This window comes from Patiria miniata, unplaced genomic scaffold (assembly GCF_015706575.1).
Source record: "Patiria miniata isolate m_02_andy unplaced genomic scaffold, ASM1570657v1 HiC_scaffold_20, whole genome shotgun sequence".
NCBI classification, from domain to species: Eukaryota; Metazoa; Echinodermata; class Asteroidea; order Valvatida; family Asterinidae; genus Patiria; species Patiria miniata.
The window spans coordinates 36779907-36802107 of NW_024037059.1; the positions used below are offsets into that span (position 1 = coordinate 36779907).

Here is a 22201-nt window from a genome sequence, read left to right on the forward strand (position 1 = left end):
GAAGTTGGACAAAACATGGCAGAAGAGATTAATAATGCTTCCATAAGCAGACGATCATTCGACTCGACTGTTTACCAACTTTGTAACCTTTTGACCCCGCCCCCAGTTTTGTATGCGGAGTTCTACACGTGTGTTCCGGAACACACAGACGGCTCCAAAATCTACGGTAACTTTTATCAATAAAAGCATGAATTGAATCGTAGGCCCAACCCAAATGCCTCACAATGGTTATGGTAATTAGGGAAGTCATAGCCGAGACCGTTGTATAAATACACAATGACAGGAGTTAAAATACCCTCGGAGAGCCGGTAGCCACGGTTGGTTGAATGCGTGATAAATGACGGTAAATCCGACTGCTCTGTGGTTTGTGTGGGTGTGTAAAAAAACACCGCAGGACCAACAACACAAGAGACCACTCGGCGCAGACGAACCCTGGGAGCAACTGGGGCAAGTCGGCCCGGCTATCGCTACGAACTCAAGTCCGAGAAAGCCAGTTTCCGGGGTGGCATTGAAGCTGTCATTTCTGCCCTGAACTGCGAACAGCTTCAGGACTTTAGTGTCGAGTTACTGCCGAGACGCAAGTTTTCCCAGAACTGAGTTTTATTTTGCAAGTTTATCGTGAGATGATGACTCTAGGCACGTGTTGATTTTTTGGGGAAAAAACAAAAATGGCCGACCACGAGCAAGAGAAAGATTCAGTCTTCGAGCGAACCATTCACACCGCCAAAGGTTAGTCGCTTTTGCTGAATGAGTGCCATTATAAAATTCTCTATGGTTCTTTGTGATAGCTGTTTGGAAGAAGTGACAAATGGAGTATTGTTTAGGGCCTTCAAAATGTCTATTTTAGAACTTAGAAGGGGGTACGGTGTGCATCCATATTTTTTTTTTAACACCACCAGTTGCCATGGAGCAAAGGATGGTTGTCTGTCTTACGTAATGACACCATCGACAATCCGCGGGTAGAATGCAATATCCTGACGCAAAATATTTTTCACTATAACCCCAAATGAAGGTGAGTTATTGCCAAAGACGGGGGTGTGAAACCTCAGCTTTAAAGCTGATTTCAGCTTTTTTTTGTTTTGGATTTCAGCTTTTTTCCCTCACTTGCTGTGTACAAAAGTATAGGAGATTTCCAAAGTTCAGCTTTTTTTTTTACACCTTTTTCAGCTGTTTTCAGCTATTTTTTATCAGTGGTTACTCACACCCCTGCAAAGAAAACGAGGGGGAAAGAATGTTGAATGTGCTTTTTCAAAGAATTTTCTTACAAATTGAAAATGTTCAGTCCCAGCCAGATTCACGTCTTTTCAACATTTTGCAATAACTGACCTTCTTCATTGATGAAAAAGTGGCGTCAGGATGTAACATTCTTTCCCATGTTGAAAAACATGAATCTGAGTCTGAGAAACATTTCCAATTTTTGTTAAAAAAGAAAAATACTTTGAAAATGCATTCATCAAGAACATTTTCAAACTATATTTTCTGACAAAACTGGAAATAATTATTTCATATCATGCTTTTCAACATTTTTGCAGTAACTGACTGCCATTGAGAATTTGAGATGATATAGGGCCTACAAAAGTGGTATCAGGATGCAACAGTCTTTCCAAAATGTCCATCATTGACTCGATCTTCATCATAGACTTTGTGCACAATCAAAAAGTAATGTGTTATTGTTACTTAGAATGTTCAACTTGTTGTAGACATCCGACTGGAGTACTGGGGGATAGGTACTTCTTTGGAAAGAATGTAGTATCCAGACAGTTCATCCAGACGTGTCAGTTCTATGGTTGTGTACAAAGTATATGGAGAGTTGAGTGCTTTTTCAAAGTATTTTTTAACAAAATTGGAAATGTTTCTCATTCCCAGATTCATGTCTTTTCAACATTTTTGTAATGATGGCTGACCCCGTCGGGATGCAAACATTCTTTCCCTTTCGTTAATCTTAAACTTTAGACTTTAATTTCAGTAAGGTTATAGTTTCTGGGTGAAAGAGCTCCTTATTACATCATATTTCTAGGAAAAAAGCAATGTACTGGGTGTGTGTTTATAGCTCCATGGTTTTACTAGTTAACAACACACATGGTTCATGGCATGATCGTTTCAAACAGCTCGACGTCGGTCAACTCCACTTGAACCAACTCGACCTCTTGCCCATTGTTGCAACTCAACTGCTGTTTGTTCAACTTGAAAGACAAGTTGTCCATTAAGAATTGTCCATTTTGACGTCTCGACTTTCTGTTGTACACAGTTTACACATGAAATCATTTACAGACAGTAGTTCAAGCTCAAAGCTTACAAATTTACCAATTTTTAAGGTAAACTCTTTAACCTACACATATATAGTATGCATTGTTCTTTAACCCTCCTTAGCAAACATACATTCTGTGCCAAGTTGACTTTACCTTAATGCCCAGATCTGAAGCAATTTTCAAATTTGGCTGCAAATGTATTTGTTTAAAAATGTCCAATTATTAATGATCACTAAACTTAAAATTTCTCCATCTTTGGTCAGAAACAAGTAAACCTGCTAAATTTGTGATGCTGCTAACTGTTTTGTTTTGACTGACACTGAACAAGTACCCAAAACTATGCCGCTGTTTTCAGAAGTGAAAGGTTACAGGAAGCTTAGGGTTACAAGAAGCTTGGTAAAAAGTACAAGTGTATGACTGTTTTTTTTGAAACAATTGTTGGGTAAAGCTGAACTCTTCAACTAATAGTTTCAGTCCCTGACCTTCAAGAGATAGGACGCAATTGAAGATATTTTTTTTTGGATAAAGATGAAGACTTCCTTTCAACAACTACTTTTACACTTTTGGAACCACAACGTTATGTACTATGTACATGTATGTACATGACCATACGTACATGTGGATAGTGTCCTTGGGTCCACTCCCATCCCACTTACCTCCCATTGACCTGTGCAGGTTGATTAGGGGTGTGGGTATATTACAGTGCGCAGCGGATCCTGCGTGGGCCCATTTGAATACGGATTACGTTGGCCATTCTTCTCTCTCAAGAAGTATCCCATTGTACCTTGAAAGGGTATCCAAATAGTCGGGTCAAAGACCTGGGACTGGCGCAAACAAATAAAACCTTTCAACCTGACCCACCGTAGGAGACTGGTAGAAAAATTGTGCAGAAGGCCTATTCAAAAGTACAAGGGCATTTCCAGCATTAATTATGAAAGCCGTATCGGATCCAGACCCCCCCCCCTCCTATTTCTCACAGTTTATATTAAAACAAATTGTTTTGGAGGTTCTTCGTGTCTTTTGCCCCCCAGTTTCTTCTTCTGTCAACTGGTTATTTACAATGTAATCACTTCAAAGATGGAAATTGTCACCCACATTGCCCGTCTTGTACGGTGTGTTCAGGTTTTGCCTCCATTCAGGTTTTGCCTCCATTTGTGGCGCCCTCCCTTTCCGTAAATACTGGATCCGCCACTGGAAAGGAAATGTAATGTCCGTGACAGAGCCAATTAACCATTCAGAGAAATTATCAAAAATTCCTTACAACGTGTCTGTTATCTCTTTGATTAGGCCCTACATGTAGATGATGCTTTACAGAGATGTATCGAGCACTGTGAATTGTGATACATGTAGAAGACAATTTCATCGGATACATAGTGACCCTACATAGATCCTTTCTGTTTACCCCTCCACTTATAACACAGAGTGGGTTGTGTAAACTAATTCAATATCCACAAAGAGAAGACGTTATTGAAGTGGCACAAATTTCAACTGCATTTGTTCTTAAATTTCAAGAAATATTTAGGAAAAACCTGAACTGCATGCATGTATCATTATAAAAATGATCTTTTGACGCTACATTTGGATTTTGTCTGGAACCTATTCATTGTTGCTACTAGGAATCGATTCCTAAAAAAAACCCTGTGGAATCACGATTTTAATTTCAACTTCTGGATCGATTCTATTTGATCTGACCTAGAACTGCCCAAGCCTAAAGTTCCCTGCAGCAAAAACCCTATGTTTTACTTATTAATGCTCTGTCAATTGTAAGACAGTCCCTGTGACACCCCCCCCCTCCACAGTGCATCAAGAGTGCCCCATGGCTCAATCATGGCTGTGACAGAGGGGAGCATCAAGTAGTGATTTTATGTGTCAAACCATTTTTATGGGATGCATCACTTTTCCTCAGTATTAATTAGGTCTACAATCTGTTCCTACATGTAAGTATACATTAACCCTAACCCTGCCAGACGCAGCACAGTGCATCAGGTGGAAAAGAACTGGTGCACTTTGATGCGTTCAGCTACCAACACCAGTGCATGAATGGCCAGCTCTGAAACCATGAGAGCTAAGTCCCATGAAACAATGCCCCAGTTGTATCCTGCTGCATGCGGTGACCACCGACTCTGAGGCAGTGTGGCCTTGAGACTTTTCCCCTGATGGATCTTGCTACACTGGGCAGGCTTGTCACTTAGTCAAGTGTTGCATGTTGCTACGTTTGGCAGGGTTCTAGCAAACATACCCTGGAGGGTTAGGGTTAATTAGGCCTACAATCTGTTAAAGGTACATGTACGAGGGTAAAAAATGTTGCTAAATGTCTAAATAAAATGTTGATATCGAAAGTGTACATTTGGTGTGTCACTATTCTGACACAGTGCGGGGGTGTGTAAAGGATGACCCACTGTTGGTTGGACAGTGACACCATTCGCAGGTTTCATGAGGTGTGTCATACCTGTACAGTTGATGGGTGCACAATCATTCCCATGTGAATCCAAATTCAATTTACCAGTCAGCAGTAAATTATGCATTCCAATCTATTCATTTCCAGCTAGTCTCATTCATTGCCTGTATTTAAACATGAAAGGTAGAGTGTTGCAAGCAGAGTGCAGTGACTTTCCAATTCCTGGTGCTGTATAGCAGGCAGCTATTATACAACAATGAGTTTTTCTGTGGGCAACGATGTCTAAACCTGCTTGATTTACTCCTTCGAATACTTTTTGTCTATTTTTTTTGTAGTGGGATTCATTAGCCGCACAATGGCTTTTACTTGAATGAGTGGTCTGTTGTGGCAATACTAAGCTTGCCTTTTTAGCACAGGTTGTCAATTTGTGGTATTGGGTAAGCTCTTAGGGGTCCAGACCCATAAATAACATAAATTCCCAAAGTACTCCCACTTCGGCAATTGTGAAAAAAAAATCATCTCTCCAAGGTGTTCAAGACACCCACACATCAAATGAAAGCTTGAATGAACCCTTTTCCACTTTTTGGGGATTGGCAACTTTTTGAGGATTGCCATGAGTTATGGGTGACGGCAACCACTAAAAAGAAGTTCTAAAGTCCATGGCTATTTTGAAAATTGTCTTCTACCGGTGCATGTACTCCATTGAAAATAAGAGCAACTTTTCGGTCCAACATCATCCAAATTTTCTCAGAAATTTAAGTTCCTTGCTACCAACCCTATAATTTAAGGGCCACAAAAAGTCTCAGTTAAAAGAAATTGGAAGGGCATACAAATGGTGATAGGGTCGGCGTAGGAAATTTTTGGACTTTTTTTTACTAGTCTGCATCCTAGAGGCTGGTTCACGGTCAAATGATCGCGTGACTGAAAGATTGACGCGAGAATTTTGGCTAGCATTAGCGACGCTTGATCTTCGCACTTCACAGTGCAGGGGCTCTGGAGCGGGTCGGCGTGCTGACGCTGACGTACCTTGCTGAAGCCTTTTCATTTCATAAGCCTGTAATGTATTCAATACAGCACATCTTTATAATTGTGCAATCAAGTAGATGTAATGGCATTATGTTTCACATGACACGTATGCACTAACATTATGTGCGTGTTGCACATGACATTGCACATGGCGTTAACACGTACTGTCTGGATTCCAAGGCCGAGGCCCCAGTTGGTATGGTGTCAGAATTCAACACATGATTCTAGAGTCTGCGCCAGTGGGTGGTCATACAGTACCTTCTGCACAGTAAATTTCTATTAAAGATCTCATCAACTCAATTTACAGGGATTCCATTGTATTGTGCTTTACTCGGAAACTTGAACCTATTATAAGTTAATATAAGGCCTTATTATCACACGATCGTGCCCTATAGGGCCTACTCGTGTTGAAACCAATACGGGTCCACCGCAAACAGAACCGGGTTCCATTGAACACGGGTAGACAAGGCAAATCGTTCACACTAACACCGCGGGTTGTACCGGGGTTGGCTGTAGATTTGGGGCTTTCTACCTGGGTAGAGCCTCTCAACCCATGTGGAGCACTGGACCCATGTTGGTTTCTTGCTACCGGTAGTGTGAAAGGGGATCCTGAAATCCGAGTCTGACCCGGGTCCAACAAAGAGATTTTGGATTGTGTTAATAAGGCCCTCACATATATATTGGATTGTGTTTTTCCCTGAAAGTTAAACCTAGTGTTTGCAATTCATCTGTGAAGGCTACCCCTTGTTTGTTGTTCTCCTTTTAAAACAAAATTTTTATCAAGTTTGACCCATTTGAGACAGAAGTCTGTTTCATGGAACTGCTAGTAAAAAGTTTGCAGAAAATGTGTTCGCAAACACTTTACATTTTTTGTATGGCTGTCTTTCACACTATCCAGAATCTTTGTGTAATGGACCTGGGTCCAACTCGGAGATTTCAGGAATCTTTTCCATGCTCGCAAGAATCCAACACAACTTGTATACAGGTCTGGTGCTCTACACGGGTAAAATCAAACCCTGGTCTGGACCAGGGATGAGAGCCTAGAAAACCCAAAATCTATAGCTGACCTACATTTATGTGCAGATATAGACCAGGAACCAGGTAACCGATTGAAAAAAAAGCATGGGTACCAAGCGTTAAAAAACTCGACCCCAAAATTCAAATCTCGGAAGTTGCTGTTCAGATGGTTCATAAAGTCCGCACGATAGTACTACCATACCGGCACATGTACCACATCAGTGCGTCAATACAGCAAGATATCCAGTTGGACGCACCAGTCAATTATTGACGTAGAAGTAGAAGTCGAAGTATAGTGTGTGCACTGTACAGTGAGCTTTAGCTTTACGGTGTAATCTGCAACTTTCGTGAACGTCATAAATGTGAAAGATGTTTTGTTTTTCCATCTACCGGTAGCCTGGTTTGCATTTTGAAAATTCCAAACAAACTACTTTCAAAGCGTTTATCATTGTCTGAGAAGTTGCTAAGCAAATTGTAAAGTTAATTGGTTACGGGTCCCGATCCCATAATCTGGAACCGGTTCCTGACATCGACGGAACCGGGTAACCGAGTACCCGGTTCCTTTGCACATCCCTAGCAAGGACCCGTGTCAAAATCAACACTGATTGGCGAGACGTTTGTGTGAAGGGACCGTTATGGCAGAAAGCCTGTTTGATTAGGGTCTAGACTATATTGTAATGTGGCTATTGTATTAGTATGAAATTCTGCTTTAGAAACTTAACAAACTGTGTGCTTAACATTTTCCAATGAACAGAACTTTCTGAAGGCAGAAGCTTAAAATCATGGCTCCATGAAATTGGCGGCCCAGGTAGATACCGTAATGTACACATAAACTTTTGACCATCGAGTGTGAAATCCACCCCCCAATAAAAATATACCTCTGCCTTTACATTAACAAGCATTTTACCTTTTTTTTGCAGCAGAGCTGCAATACTTGTGCTGTCGACCCATTCAAATTTGCAATATGCTGTCTTACCCAAATATTAAACCCAAATAATAACACGATACAACACACCACGTTGTTTAAAAAACTTCAGGGTGCGCTACGTGTGTGTTTGTATAGGCACCATAAATTCCAAGTTGAAATCGTTGGAGCAGAAAACAATGCAGTTGATATAAAAAAATGCCCCAACAGGACCTGTCGAATTTTTGGCATTCAGCTGGCATATTATTTTCGCATCGTGCATCCATTGAGACTTTAAGGGGATTTAGCTAGCTGTACGGTACACGTACGTGGAATGTGTAAAGTCTGCAGCTTTGGGCAGTGGTTACTTGTTAAACCAGAAAGAAGGCGTGGCAACATACATGTACGTGTACGGTACACTAGTAACCATTAATGTGGACGGTTTCTCGACTTTGAGTCTGAGTTCTTGACTTTGACTGAGTCTGAGTATCATCTGTTGGTCAACAGAACCTGCTCCGTAACAATGTCTGATACATGTAAGCATGCAACTTTGATGTGACCCTGCGCACCAGCCAATTGGAGTCGACTTTAGAAATTGTGACATCGTTTCAAGCAGAAATGTGGACTGAGCTGTTGATTTGCCTGCCATGTTTTTGTATTACAACAACAGGTTACCGAAGACCCAATAAAAGGTGCCCCTTGAATGGTCAGAATCTCGAGGACAAGATGCAGTCTTGTTTGGCATAATTAATCGCCAAAACTGGGCGCATATTATAGACGCTTGCCTTTCAAGCGGATATACATGTAGGCCTACCGGGTACTACTCCCCAGTAGACCCGTGTTGAAATCAACACGGAACCATGTGAGCAAGCCACGTCTGAGCAAAAACAGGTTTTTACACAAGTCGACCGTAGCATTTCGAATTTTTTCACTCGGGTTGAGAGTCTTTACACCCTGATCCTGTCCAGTGATGGAGTTTACCCATGTAGAGCACTGGACCCATGTAGACGCCATGTTGAATTCTTGCCTGGTTGCCAAAATCTCCGTGTTGAGCCCGGATCCAACACGGACATTTTGGATTGTGTGAATCGGCTGAATGTGTTTCAGCTACGCTTTTGAAAAATACATTTCAACAGTCAACTTGCATACATTACTCATGCAAACCTGCCATATTCAGGGCCCCATGTTTGACAATCCTTTTTTTTCTTCCAAATTTTCATAGAGCTTGAACAAGATTCGGGTACGGCAAAGTTCTTTGGAAATGGGAACAATGGATCTTCTATGGACCTGTACATGATAGGGGTAGATCAGCCATGCACAAGTACCGGTACTGGTACAGTGTACTTTATTTAAAAAAAAAAAAGGCAAATATAAATGGAGAGACGGTGGGGTCCTGTACCGTACGTCATTGATGAATCATAGAGAGGGTTAAAAGGCCTAGTTTTTTTCTGGGGAAAAAGCCAAACCAGATCGAACTTGTTATGACTATTTAGTGTACAATTGGAACTAGTATGCTTGAACTAAATTTACTGTATTGTGCAAGTACAAAAACATAGGCTGTTGTTGGAAACGTGCTAGAAAACATCCTCAGCGTGTCTAGACATTTCTACGATTACGTGCCTACATGGCATTGAAGGTCTGCTGAACACTGATTTTATATTGTACAGTTTAAAACACCCTGGCGCTGTATAAAACTGTATTTCATATTTATAAGCAGACAAAAGTGAAAATAACAAAGTACATATAATGCAGCCACAGTGAGATGCTGTATACTACCTGCAGTATAAAACTCTATCACGCTGCCACCATTTCAGTCATGTTCCCTGTATCCAACAACAGTACTGAATGATACTGTTTTTATGTGCAAAAAGGAACCAGACTAAGTTTCCTTCCAGCCTCGCTTTGGTTTATACGTTGATTTGAATGGGAAAAAAATCATGATGGCCGCAACATGATAATGGTCTTTGCCATTTTGCACCTGCACACATAATGAATAGGGGAAGATCAGTTGCCAAATTTGCTGCTTAAATAAGTGTAAATAATTTGATCATTTAGTGATAAACTTGATTATATGCAAAAGTATTTAGTGATAAACTTGATTATGCAAAAGTATTCCTGTTAAATTTGTCCACAGTATGTCGAAAACCGACTCTTTAACCCTTTAGCACTACTGTTCCAAACCGCCCTGCTAATTACTCCCTGTAGCGCCTGAGCTGTCTATGGAGTTCGTCAGTGAATAAACACAATGTAATTCAATGTAGTACAAGTGCTAGTGGGTTTTAAAATCCTTGCAAAGTTCTTGAACTTATATTGTATGCACAGTGATGTGGACAGTTTTTAATCCTAACCTCCCCACCTCCATCAAAATCCATCCCCCCCATTTTGGTGGATTTTGGGGGCCTTGGTCCTGCAGGCCTTGACTAAATATTGATGGAGTATGATGGACTTGGGCCTGTAACATGTACCGGTATGTGATAAATGATGGGGCTACCCTGGTTAAATAAATAAATAAAAAAAGAAAATGAAAAAAATTCATTTTTGATAAAAAAATACCTTCTTTCACATGTAGTTCATCATGAATAACTCGTCGCTCGATTTTGTGATTGACTTTATAATGACTTGATGTCCGTATGAGAGTGTTAGTTTTTTGTATGTATTTATTAAAGAATGAGAAGTTTATGCTTCCAAAAAGCTGCAGTTTCTCTTCATATTTAATGTTCGTCACATGACTTGCGTAGGAGTGGAAATGTTTTCTGTCTGTTGTCGGCAACCTTTCGTAAATAAATCACCAGTAAAGGCAATAAAATGACAGGTTTTACTTCTCACAAACACAATTCAAAGGTTAGACCGAACTTTCAGCTTGCATGGTGACTTTTGCCACCAGACATGGCACATGCCAAAGTTCCAAAAAGGTGACCTATTGAGCCCAGGCGAACATACTTTGTACTTTTTTTTATTTTTCCTGGGTTCCAGACAATTCTGACATCCAACCCCTGTCTTGGTAAACATAATGGCATGGCGACACGTACTGTACTGGTAGGGTAGGAAGGACCAACCACAGATTTAGTCTGGTATCGACACCAGAGGTTTTCCCAAGGGTCCAAGGGGCATTGTTTCCTGTGCAAGAGATGGCAAGGAAATTAGAGTAGCCTACGACTACAAAGTTTTCGGGCTATGAAAAGTTCCAATTTCCAATAAATAATTATTTTGGAATATTTTCCCCACCTTAACCCCAACCCCTTTAAGAGCACTTTTACTAGAAAGTATCCTGAATTCGGCAAAATCTACCAATTTTGTCATGCAAACAAATATTGGTGACCTGAGTCCATCAGAATCCACCGGTGAGTCCATTAGACTCCACCAGTGTAGTATATGCCTCGGACACACCATACATGTACAGAAGCAAAGGAGTTAAACTGTTGAGATCCTGAATCCATCAAACCCCCCCAACTGCTCAATATGGAGGTACATATATCCTGAATCCATCAAAATCCTGCAGTACCGCTAGGCTTATACTGTCCTGAATCCATCAAAATCCCCTAACTTTTTCAATATGGAGGTATCCTGAATCCGCTGAAATCCTCCAAAACAGGGGTGTGGATTTTGATGGATTGAGGTACCAAGCTTGTATTGTACAGGCAAGGCGGGTACTATTTTGCTTTTTTGTGTCCTCATTATACATTGGTGTCCTCTATAATTTGCCTTGGTGCCCTTTATCATTTGCCTTGGTGCAATTTCCCCATTCCTTGGTGCTCCTTGGTACAAAAATTTGAGGAGGCGCGACATAGAGGGCGCTGTTGTAGCTTCCGTGTTAATTAAAAAAAAAAGAAGGTTGACGCGCATGATTAAAATCGATGCGCGCGCTGACCAGAGACTGAGTATTTTTTTTGTTGGCCTAAACATACTTTTTTGACCCTGATTTGTATTAATGTGAGGAATGTGTAAGGTGAGCAGAGGGCTGTGGATAAACATGAACAGATTTGAGTGGGTATTTGGTACCGGTACCGGTACCGGGTGCAGTGTTTGCTGCAATTTGATTGGTTTGTCCAGTCTGTCAGGTTTTGAGTACCGGTATGTACACAGTTCAGACATTGTTTGTGCATGATCCTTGCTCAGAAAAAGGTCAGCCTCTCCATGGACCGATCACAGCAAAGCAAACATTCCTTTTTCAAATTGTGGTTGAATTTTTTCATGTGCGATTTTAGACTTTTAAATTTTTATTTTTTTTTTTAAAGTTGTTGCTTTATTTTTTATTAAGGGAATAAATGTGTGCACCGGAGGTTTTTATCACTCTGTTTAAGACCACTTAGAGTCTGGGTGCTGATAATTACCCGAGCCGGAGGCCAGGGGCGGCGGAACCGGAAGGGGGGCTGGGGGGGCATTTGCCCCCCCAGATGTTCCCAAGTGCCCCTTTTGCGGCCATAAATGTGCCCCCTGGAACAGTAAAGTACCCCCTCAAGATACCACAAAAATGCCCTTAAAGTATCTTACTATTTCTTAGAAGTAACCATATCTCCAAAAAGGATATAGATATTTGTGATATAAACGAGGAATATGAAAACCAAGTCCCAAAACCCATACAATACGGCCTGAAAATGGGCACATAATGCATATTTAGCATATAATCATTGCTTTTGAAGAGCGCCCCCTATGTTGGAAGATGGTACCGCCCCCCCCCCCCCCCCCCCCCCCCCCAATTTGGTTTTACGGGGGCCAAGTGTCCGGTGAAAAAAACGTGACGACATTTCAGCACGGATTTGCAAGTGCCCCTTTTTGGTGATGGCCCCCCTCCCCCAGTTTCAAACCCGTTCCGCCGCCGCTGCCGAAGGCGAGGGTAATTATCAGCACCCAGACTCTAAGTGGTCTTAAACAGAGTGATAAATACCGACGGAGCACATATTTATTCCCATTCATAAATACCTTTTCGGTAAAAATAAATCATATAATATAAAATCATATAAAATCAACAAATTCACTTTATGCTTTTTGAAACATCCCTCTTGCAAAATAATGGAGTGTTCAGCTGGCGAGTAAGATGTAAACAACCCTTTTATGGAGATTGACACGCGCGTAACATGTTCTGCGCGATGTCGCGCAGAACGCACCTGGCGCGTTGCGTTTTGAATTTAGAACTATAAAATTCTGACTCCCTGGTACTGGTAGTGTTGCACATGCCTACGTGAGGATTGTGAACGTTCAACCAATGAAACGATAAGAGGCACTGGATTTTTAGGAGTCCACATTTTATTGTGACACTGGAAAAGTGTTTAAGACCAGCTAGCCATGTCTTTATCATCCGTTTAAGACCGGCCACGTGACGGGCTCTCGACCAATAGGAATGCGTAAACTGTGTTAGGTATTTATGAATTTTGATTATAAATACAATAAAAAATAATATTCTTTCCTTTTTCCCCCTTAATATACCGGTATATGTATGTGTGGCATTACTGTGATTTGACAATATGCATGTACAGTAGAGAGATTGTCTCGTTAAAATTGTATTCCAGGCATTCTAAAGGGCCCTATAGGTAAACTCTGTACAATCTATTTTCAATCTTCACAAAGTGTTTTTTATTGACGTATCAAAGTAGTCCATAAACAGTTTCTACCTTTTTGAAATATTTTTTTGTTTTCAGATGCGAGAGATGACGTGCAGAAGAGGACTTTCACGAAGTGGGTCAACTCCCATCTCAAAAAGGTAAGACGTATCAATTTCAGGTCACCATTCTGAAACTATGCACATTTAAATTATCCTGTACCCCCAAAATATTTTCTTGCAATCGAATCCCTCAATTTATAATTCTCAATTAAAGGCACGCAGGTGCCATAATTACCTCAGAAAAACCTCGCTCTAAGTGAAGATACCCGGTAGGGATGGCACCAAAAACCCTGTGAAATAATTCTGCCTGAAATGGTGGTGTTCAGAAGAAATATGATCACTGAAGGTGATTTTTTTTTTTAAAAGTGAGCCTGCTGGCACACAGCATTCGCCCTCCTATGCAAATGTACATTGCAAAGTTGTCCTTTCAGTCAAACTCAATCAAGTGACTGTTTTCAACAGTTGAGAGCTCCCAGCCTATAGCAGGATTGACTGGCTGTGACTGTTTAGGTAACTTGATTCAGCTATGTTTTGACTGTAGGTGATTGATATTTAAGCCAGCTGTGCCTACCACTTGCCTGCTTTTGTCTATTGACTGAATTTGACTAGTCAAAGTGCTTGCGTGAAATATGATCTGGCTGTTGGTGACTAGCCTGTGTAAAAGGCATGACGGGGAACAGGATTACATTTTTTGACTGTCTGTGACTGTTCAAACAGCAGGAGGCTTAAAAAAATTCATTAAATTCTCTTTGGTTATACACATGTACATATGTAAGTCTATGATATTCAGACGTTTACACTTGCAATACGTGTGACACTGAGAAATATATTTCTACCGTAGCATGCAGCTTGATAAATCAATGCATGGCTCACAGATAACGTCAAGACTGTACATATAGTGCCAGGCGTGCTGCACTGCTCGACCTGTTTGCATATTTTATCAAATAAATAGCCTGATAAAGCTGCCCATTCAAACAATAAATATCTGGAGAGAGTTTGTATTTAAATATATTATACACGCTGTATCTGCAAAGCGTTATGAATTTAATAGATGAGGCAAGGTATTAATTATACGTTTCAGTGAATGAGTACATGAACACTTTGAGTCAGGCCTACATGTACAATGTCTAAAACTATACCCTCCTCCCCAAACCCTACCGGTAGTCTATGGAAGATCCACTTGCAGATCCGGCGATTAATTATGCAAAACAGTGTTCACCTTGTCTTGACCTGCAGATTCTGACCATTCAGTGGGCGCCTTCTATCGGGTCTTTGTTAAACCCGTTGTTGTACATTTTAACAAAAACATGGCAGCAAATTGACCAATCAACAGCTTAGTCCACATTTCTGCACCAAATGACGTCGCAATTTCTAAGTTCGACTCTAAATGGCTGGCGCGCGGGGTCGCATAAATTTGCAATGCTCACTTTATAAGCCTACCGTATATCGGACGTTGGTTGCAGAGCTACGGTAGCTAGCTATACTCAGACTACCCCCGAACCCCTTTCATCTGACAAAGATGAATGATTGTATTCCTGCAAAAAGAAAAATGTTTCTTTTCCCCAAAAAGCATCACATATATGCACTAGTATGTTAATTGCAAAGCCTAACTTTTCACTAAATATGTTGACCTCAACACCTACAAGCTGCCCCAGCCCAGCCCACCCCAGCCCACCCCACCCCACCCCAGCCCACCCCACCCCCTTTTAAAAAAAATCCTGGACAAAGCACTTCAGCTACCCCATCCCTTTGATAAATCCTGGCTGTCCTCTGCAACATGTTCATGGATTATCTACATTATGAGTGGAGATCAGATCAAGGCTAGTTTCTGCTCCTTTTTTGGGGGGGGGGGGTGGGAGTTGGGGTTGGGGGTGGTGGTGGTGGTTTGGGGGCGTGAGCGGATGGTGGTGAAGAATTTGTGAGATGACCGTCACACTGGGTGGGAGTGACTAACTCTGAAAAGAGAAGTTGCTCTCTACTAGAGTTGATTAGAAATTTTGGTAAGCAAACTGGCCACCATCATGAGAATTCTCTGAAGAGTCATGCAAGAAATTGAAAGGTAATATAACAACATTTGCAAACATCAAAAAACAAAAATAGCAACTTATTGTGAAACACCTTACTTGACTTCGAAAGTCTCAAGCATCCTGTGAAATCATGGCACCTGGTGTGCTGTCATCACGGTCACTTTCATGAAAAGTTGAATTTTTGTATCATTTTCCAACGACTGTTTTTGGAAAAAAACTGACTTTTTTTTTCAAATAGTAGTGTCCCCATTTACCAAATTGTACTTTTTTTCAAACAGTAGCGTCCCCAATTTACCAAATTTAGTGAGTCCACATTTTGTTTGCAATCAGTTACACATCCGTGAAGGGGTGCAAGCCAGCTAGTCTGGTTCCCTGACCTGACAATTCCCCGAAGTCTATAGGTACATTGCTCGGTTTCGTCTGAAGTAGGGCCAGACTACAAGGACAACATTTTTTGGGGTTTTAGCATCTATGAACACAAAACTTTAAACAGGACGGTGTAACTGTATTTGCTATAAAATACTAACCCCCAAATCCATCCATTTCTGAAAATTACAGCAAAAGCAAGCAGTGGATACAATTGTTCAAAGCCTTTGCTTAATAATTCCGCAAATAACTGAACCGTAAACTACCCTTTCAGTTTATGCCCCACTCCATGGCCCAGATAGCCCCATTTGATCTTATTTAGAAGAAAAAAAAGTTCAGCGACCAGCTAAACTGGCATTTAGGGTCCCTGTTAGGTCAAAAACCTTTTCAAATTATACAGAAATGAAAGAACCTGAAAAAAAATTACGCTGGCGTCTATCATCGTTGCCACAGGCAGAAGGCCAACTCTGAGTTAAACTTCATTAGAAAATTATTACCTAATATTGTTACAGATTTCTTCGTGAGATTAGAATGACAGTTAAAAATAGCTGCCTACATGTATTTTTAGACCAAAACCCTTTTCAAATTGTACAGAAATGAAAGAACCTGAAAAAAAAATTTAGGCTGGCGTCTATCATCGTTGCCACAGGCAAAAGGCCAACTCTGAATTTGAAAGTTATCGCCTAGTATTGTTACAGATTTCTCAGTGAGATGAGAATGACAGTTAAAAATAGCTGCCTATTTTATAAAAAATGTCTATAAAAACATATTGATGTGCATATACAAGGCCACACTTAAGAAACTGTGGCATTACACTTTCCGTAAGTGCGTACATGTTTCACAATCTTGAAACTACGTGTATGCCCACACAAAAATTCTGAATTCCAACTCAAGAAGATTACATTTTTTTTTAAAAACCCACACGTTTATCTTTTTTAGGAGTTTTTGTTGACTCTTTGTATTTGCGTACAGGCGGTTAATGGGTCCGTTTTGCCAAGAAAAAAATTGATAAGAGAACTGTAGTGGAGGTGCCATGACGCCTAAACAACCCAGATAGGAAAATGATTGATTTGCGTCAAGCGTGTCAAGGGCCAGATTTTTGTTTCCCCGTTGAACAAATTCACAAGATTTGGAGAAATTTCTAGGATGGCGCCACTTTGTGTACATTTTCATTGTATCGGTACCATAAAGTTCAATCTTGAATGAAATGTGGACAGTGCATTGCGTGTAATAGTAATGTGCTGCTTAGAAAGGGCTTTTCATTGTACTGTGCCGATATGCATACTGATACTACAGGTACATGTGTGTACACGGACCGTGGGTTGTCGTTCCATAAATTTGGGGCCCAGGTTTTTTTTGTGCCCCTAGTTACCGGTACGTCTGATATAAGGTGTTGTAAATTCAGAAAACGGTCTTTAATGCCTTTTATGGATATCTCCAAGAGTGAGTAGGCAAAAAGTAAAGTTGTACCTGTCAAACAAATAAAAAAACAGTTTGAAGTCAATTTTTATAATGATATTTGCATGGTAAATAGGGCTGTGCATCGGAACCGGGCAGTCCTGAGTACCCGACTGTTAATGTCAGGAACCGGTTCCAGATTATGGAATTGGGTACCCACAACAAACTTTACAAATTACATAGTAACTTCTCAGACATTGAAAAGAGAAAAGTTTTCGAATGTCAGTTGTGGAGGAAAAATGAAAACCAGGCTACATGGGTAGAAATACACGGGTACCTGTTAGGCCAAAAAAAACAAATAGTCGGTCTCTGGTCAGACCGATGTTCCGGAATTGATGCGGCGACGCGTTTTTGTTTTGTTTTTTGGTGGCTTTTTTTTTCCAAGCTTGTATTGTACAGACAAGGTGGGTACTATTTTGCTTTCTTGTGTCCTCATTATACATTGGTGTCCTCCATAATTTGCCTTGGTGCCCTTTATCATTTGCCTTGGTGCAATTTCCCCATTCCTTGGTACTCCTTTGTACAAAAATTTGTTGTAGCTGTTGTAGCTTCCGTGTTAATTTGAAGAAAAAAAAAGGTTAAAATGATTAAAATCGACGCGCGCGCTGACCAGAGACCGAGTATTTTTTTTTTTGGCCTTACAGAAATCCAGCCCCAAAATTTAAAGCCCCAAAATTTAAAGATTCGCATGCTACCACATCAGTGCGTCAATTACAGCAAGATACAGTGAGCTCCAAGTCAGTAAAATACCGGTACAGAAGGCTATACACAACTTTGAGTGTACATAATGTAAATTGCATTTTTGCAAGCATCGTAAACGTGAATTTGTTTTCCATGTACATGTAGCCTGGTTTTCATTTAAAAAATGGTCCACGAATGACATTCGAAACCTTTCTTATTCATTGTCTGAGGAGTTGCTAAGCTATGAAAGTACAGTTGGTCATGGGTACCTGATCCCATAATCTGGTACGCGGGTACCCGGTTCCCCGGTTCCCATGCACAGCCTAGATGAAGATCCACAGAGGATGAATTTGGACACAAAACGTTGCTCCTACAAGGATGAACAATCTCAATCAGTTTTCAGTGTGAATGGTCTGTGTTGGGTTTACTTAATTAGTTTACTGTGTTATTTAAACCTTCAAAAACTGAAAACTTTAAAATCAATCTGACCTTTTACACATATGTAGTTGTGCACATGTACCGGTACACGTATTGAACCAGACAAAGTGCCACGCCCCCCAGCTACAGCTGTTTGGCTGTACCCACAATGCCCACCACACATTGACGGTTCCCCGTGAATCATTTGCATAAGAAAACACTTCCCTCATTTAAACCCATTCATTTTTTTTTCCTTTTCTACTACACCTCTCAAGAATCAGTCACGTACATGTATGCCCTTCTATTAGTATTAGCCATAAAATAGTGCCCTTGTCACGGTCGCACCATCGCGCAAACTAACATTGGCTTAAAAAAAAAAAAAAAATCTGCCTTCCCACGCTTCCATTGTCAACCAGATATTCCCGGTTCCCGGGGCTTCAGGGTCCCAACACAAAAGGTTTTTTTATTTTTCTTTCAGGTGACTCAAGTAATATTAAAGTAGCCACTCAGACAGAGGGGCCTTGTGTTCCGAGAGCTCCATTCATGAATTTCTGAAGACTTGCCCATTTTTGTCCCCTATCATATGCCTTTTAGACAAGGTAAATTTGCCATTGATGGTGTTTGACCCTGTTTCTTTCAGTCTTTTATTTGGGTAGCCGTTTAACACAATACAGACAGTTTTCAAGGTTGGTCGTTTGACTGTCGCCTGTTTTGATTGCATACCTGTTTATAGTCATTTACTGGTAGTTTTTCATTGACTTGAGTATTGGACAAGTTTGGACATAGGAGGGCGCTCTTTCTTCTTGTGTGTTTTGAGATGTCACCCCTTCTTTGCTGCACAAGTTTCATTTAATTTATATTGGATGTTGAGAGTAGTGCCGAAATCTGAGTGCGTCAATAACTGAAAAAAACCCACTGATTTCCAGTGGATGGCCATTCTGAACTGATTGGATAGAATTTAGATAAGAACTTATAAGGGAGTCGGGTGGGCGCGCTTGTTACTTTCCTCGGGCTTACTAACCTAAATTTGCATCATTAAAATCTGTCAAATATCAGCTTCCGGTAGTCAGCCGTTTGAAAAAATACATACTACATTCATAAAGTTTTAACTCAGTGTCATCGTTCGAATCTTCGATCAAACTGTTGGCAATAATATAAATTTTCTAAATTATTCGAAAAAGGAACAGCACCAGTTAACTTTGCTGTTATTGGCAACCAGCCGGGACAGCTTTTATTTTTGTAAAGATTGTTTTCTTATTCAAAAATAAAATTGTGGACGTTATTATTTCACAAGTTCTGAAAATGACCAAGTTAAGTTTTTGACTTTTAAATTATGGTACAAACTGCATTCTGGGGAAGTCTACAAGACCTCTTTACATGTACATGTATGTCGTGATTGAGCACATGAATGCTCACTTTGTAAGAACATGGTATGGTGTTGACTGTCTAGAACAATGTCTTAACCCCCCCCCCCCCCTTCCTCACAAATTAGATTGGAAACATTGTGAAATCGGTCTCTAGGGAAATCAGACAGGGTAATCCTACACCCCAAAACTCGAGCTGTGTCAGCACTTGGACCATTAAATCCCCTAACCTGTCTGATCTCCAGGACTACTTTCAGTTTCGCAGGTCCCGATCTGAAATACCCTGAAATTTTAAAGTTGCGTTTGCTCTCCCCGTGCTGCTTTTGAGTTTCACCCCTGAAAAAAAGTTTGTTATCGAATTGCTCTGTTTTGAACATTACAAAGTTATTCACTTTTGAATATGGAACAAAAAAATGCAACCCACATTTGTATAGTTATGGAATAAACTTTTACAAATTTTGAATTATTTCAGGCCGACAGTAATTCAGGCATGTAAAGTGTATGTTCAGAGGGCTGAAATTTTCCCAAACAGAAAAAAGGTTTTTTTTTTCCATTTTACCCTTAAGTCACTGTAGCGCCCAAAACTGCCCTGCCTATTACTCATTGTAGCGCCCAAAACTGCCCTGCCTATTACTCATTGTAGCGCCCAAAAGTGCCCTGCCTATTACCTATTGTAGCGCCCAAATCCGCCCTGCCTAATACCCATTGCAGTGCCCAAAACCGCCCTGCCTATTACCCGTTGTAGCGCCCAAAACCACCCTGCCTAATACCCATTGTAGCGCCCAAAACCACCCTGCCTATTACCCATTGCAGTGCCCAAAACCGACCTGCCTATTACTCATTGTAGCACCCAAAATGACCAAGCATTCAATGGTTTTATCTAGATTCTTCATTGAATGAACACAATGTAATACAATGTTGTACAGTTACTAATTGCTTAAATAAATCATACAAATCGAAAATTTGTTTGGAGAGAAAAAAAAAATGAATATGATGAAGAGCGCGGTTAGGGCTACCGGTACTTTAACCTTTGGAACATAGTAAAATTCAAATGAAATGCACTCTGTACGTGCCAGGGCATCATTTTATTCCCAGTAAAAAAAAAATCAGTAAATTCACCTTGGGACTAATCATAGTGATACTGGACGTTTTATGTTCAACAGGTGGTTTGAATATCTGGTTTAATGTGGGGATGTTATAAGTTGTTGGTAATGACACTGACCGACTTTGAAAAATTTATTGGAATTTTATGGAGCTGCAGGGTGTAAAACGGCCACTGAACAAAGTAACAGTGGAGAATGAGTTCAAAGAAAAGTAAGTAAGGTAGAGTTCAGTCTGAAAAACTTTTCAGTATAGTTGAATATAAAGTTCAGAAGTGATTTTTTTTTTAGCTACATGTACGGTAGATTCATCAGGTATTAACTTAACCTTGGCCAGCTGTAATTTTGAGGTAGAATGATTTGTTTCTTTTTTTTCACAGGAATGTACACTTTTATGTAATATTTTATCTTCGAGAGCTTTTCTCAATCTTCAAAAGTGTGCTCATTTTTCATAGGTTAATTGATGTACGGTCAATCACAAGTCAACTTGTTAGTCAAATCATGAATCAAATCACGAATGAATTGAGTGGAGCACAAGTCAAGACAACAATCACATCACAATTTACTTTAGCTTGTAATAGGTCTCTCACTTCCAACAGATTGCCACGTGCATCGGCATTTTGGGCGTCATATTTTCGTGACGCGTATTCGACTGTGCCACTTTCGAAGAAACGATGAGCAACACGCACGGGTGTTTAGAACATTTTGCACACTGCGCACTTGGCGCTGGATACACAGTTGTAATTTTCCTGCGAAGATGGTGTCCTATGAGTCCTATGAGAGAGATTATGATGATTGATGTACACGTACATTTCTCCATGGAGAAAGGACACCCCAAAATCTTGGGATCGAATGCCTTAAAGAAAGGACACCCCAAAATCTTGGGATGGAATGCCTTATCAGTTATCTTGGATAGAGGCAGAAACCATGTAAAGGGGAGAGTATCGTACCACAGCTTATTTGGGCCAGCCTTTTGCTCCTCCTGTCAACTGGATGATAAATTGAACAAAGTTAAATCCAGTCTGAACTTGTCTGGCCTTTGTACAAAAACCCTGTATGGTTGAGTGTCATTTAAGTGTGTACAGTTGATCGATCGGAATGACATTTCTTAATTTAGATGCAAATTATGGGCCCCCTGTGATCAGTGAAAAACTTTCACATTAGTCTGGGACTGGGATCGTATTCTTGTACATGTATTCACCATGAACAATAAACTTCTTCACAAAGACGTACCATTAAAAAAAGAAACCTTGTTTTTTTTCCCCCGGAACCCAAGTGTGCAGGTTGAATTGGGTCTGGCGTCTCGTACGTTAGTAACTTAGTTTCGGGTCACCGGGTCTGCCTTTCTCTTTGAATGGCGAAGGAGGCTTGCCCAACATGGCAGCCTGTGATTGGCTGACTGGGAAGATAAAAATATATGCTTGCTTGTGAGTGGTTGCAGCAGTTTTGAGGGGTGTTGCCCAGTCTTGCAGGGTAGTGTTGTATTTCCTAGTCCTGAGGCTTTGGCACCAGAAGACACAGTTTAGTTTGCTGTGGGGAAAAGTATACTCTTAATGACTACAATGTCAATTTACTTTTATATTGTAGAAAAACAT

The 22201-nt window shown here is 40.6% G+C and overlaps 1 protein-coding gene across 1 annotated transcript in view; it reads left to right on the forward strand.

The window, feature by feature from the left end:
* The first annotated feature begins 277 nt into the window (after positions 1 to 277).
* The window catches only part of LOC119728943, a 288712-nt gene continuing 266788 nt past the window's right edge, over positions 278 to 22201 (forward strand). The window contains exons 1-2 of the mRNA XM_038201391.1: positions 278 to 729; positions 13231 to 13292. Of these exons, the coding sequence (XP_038057319.1) occupies positions 669 to 729; positions 13231 to 13292 (123 nt within the window). The 5' untranslated portion in view covers positions 278 to 668. The remainder of the gene's footprint in view (positions 730 to 13230; positions 13293 to 22201) is intronic.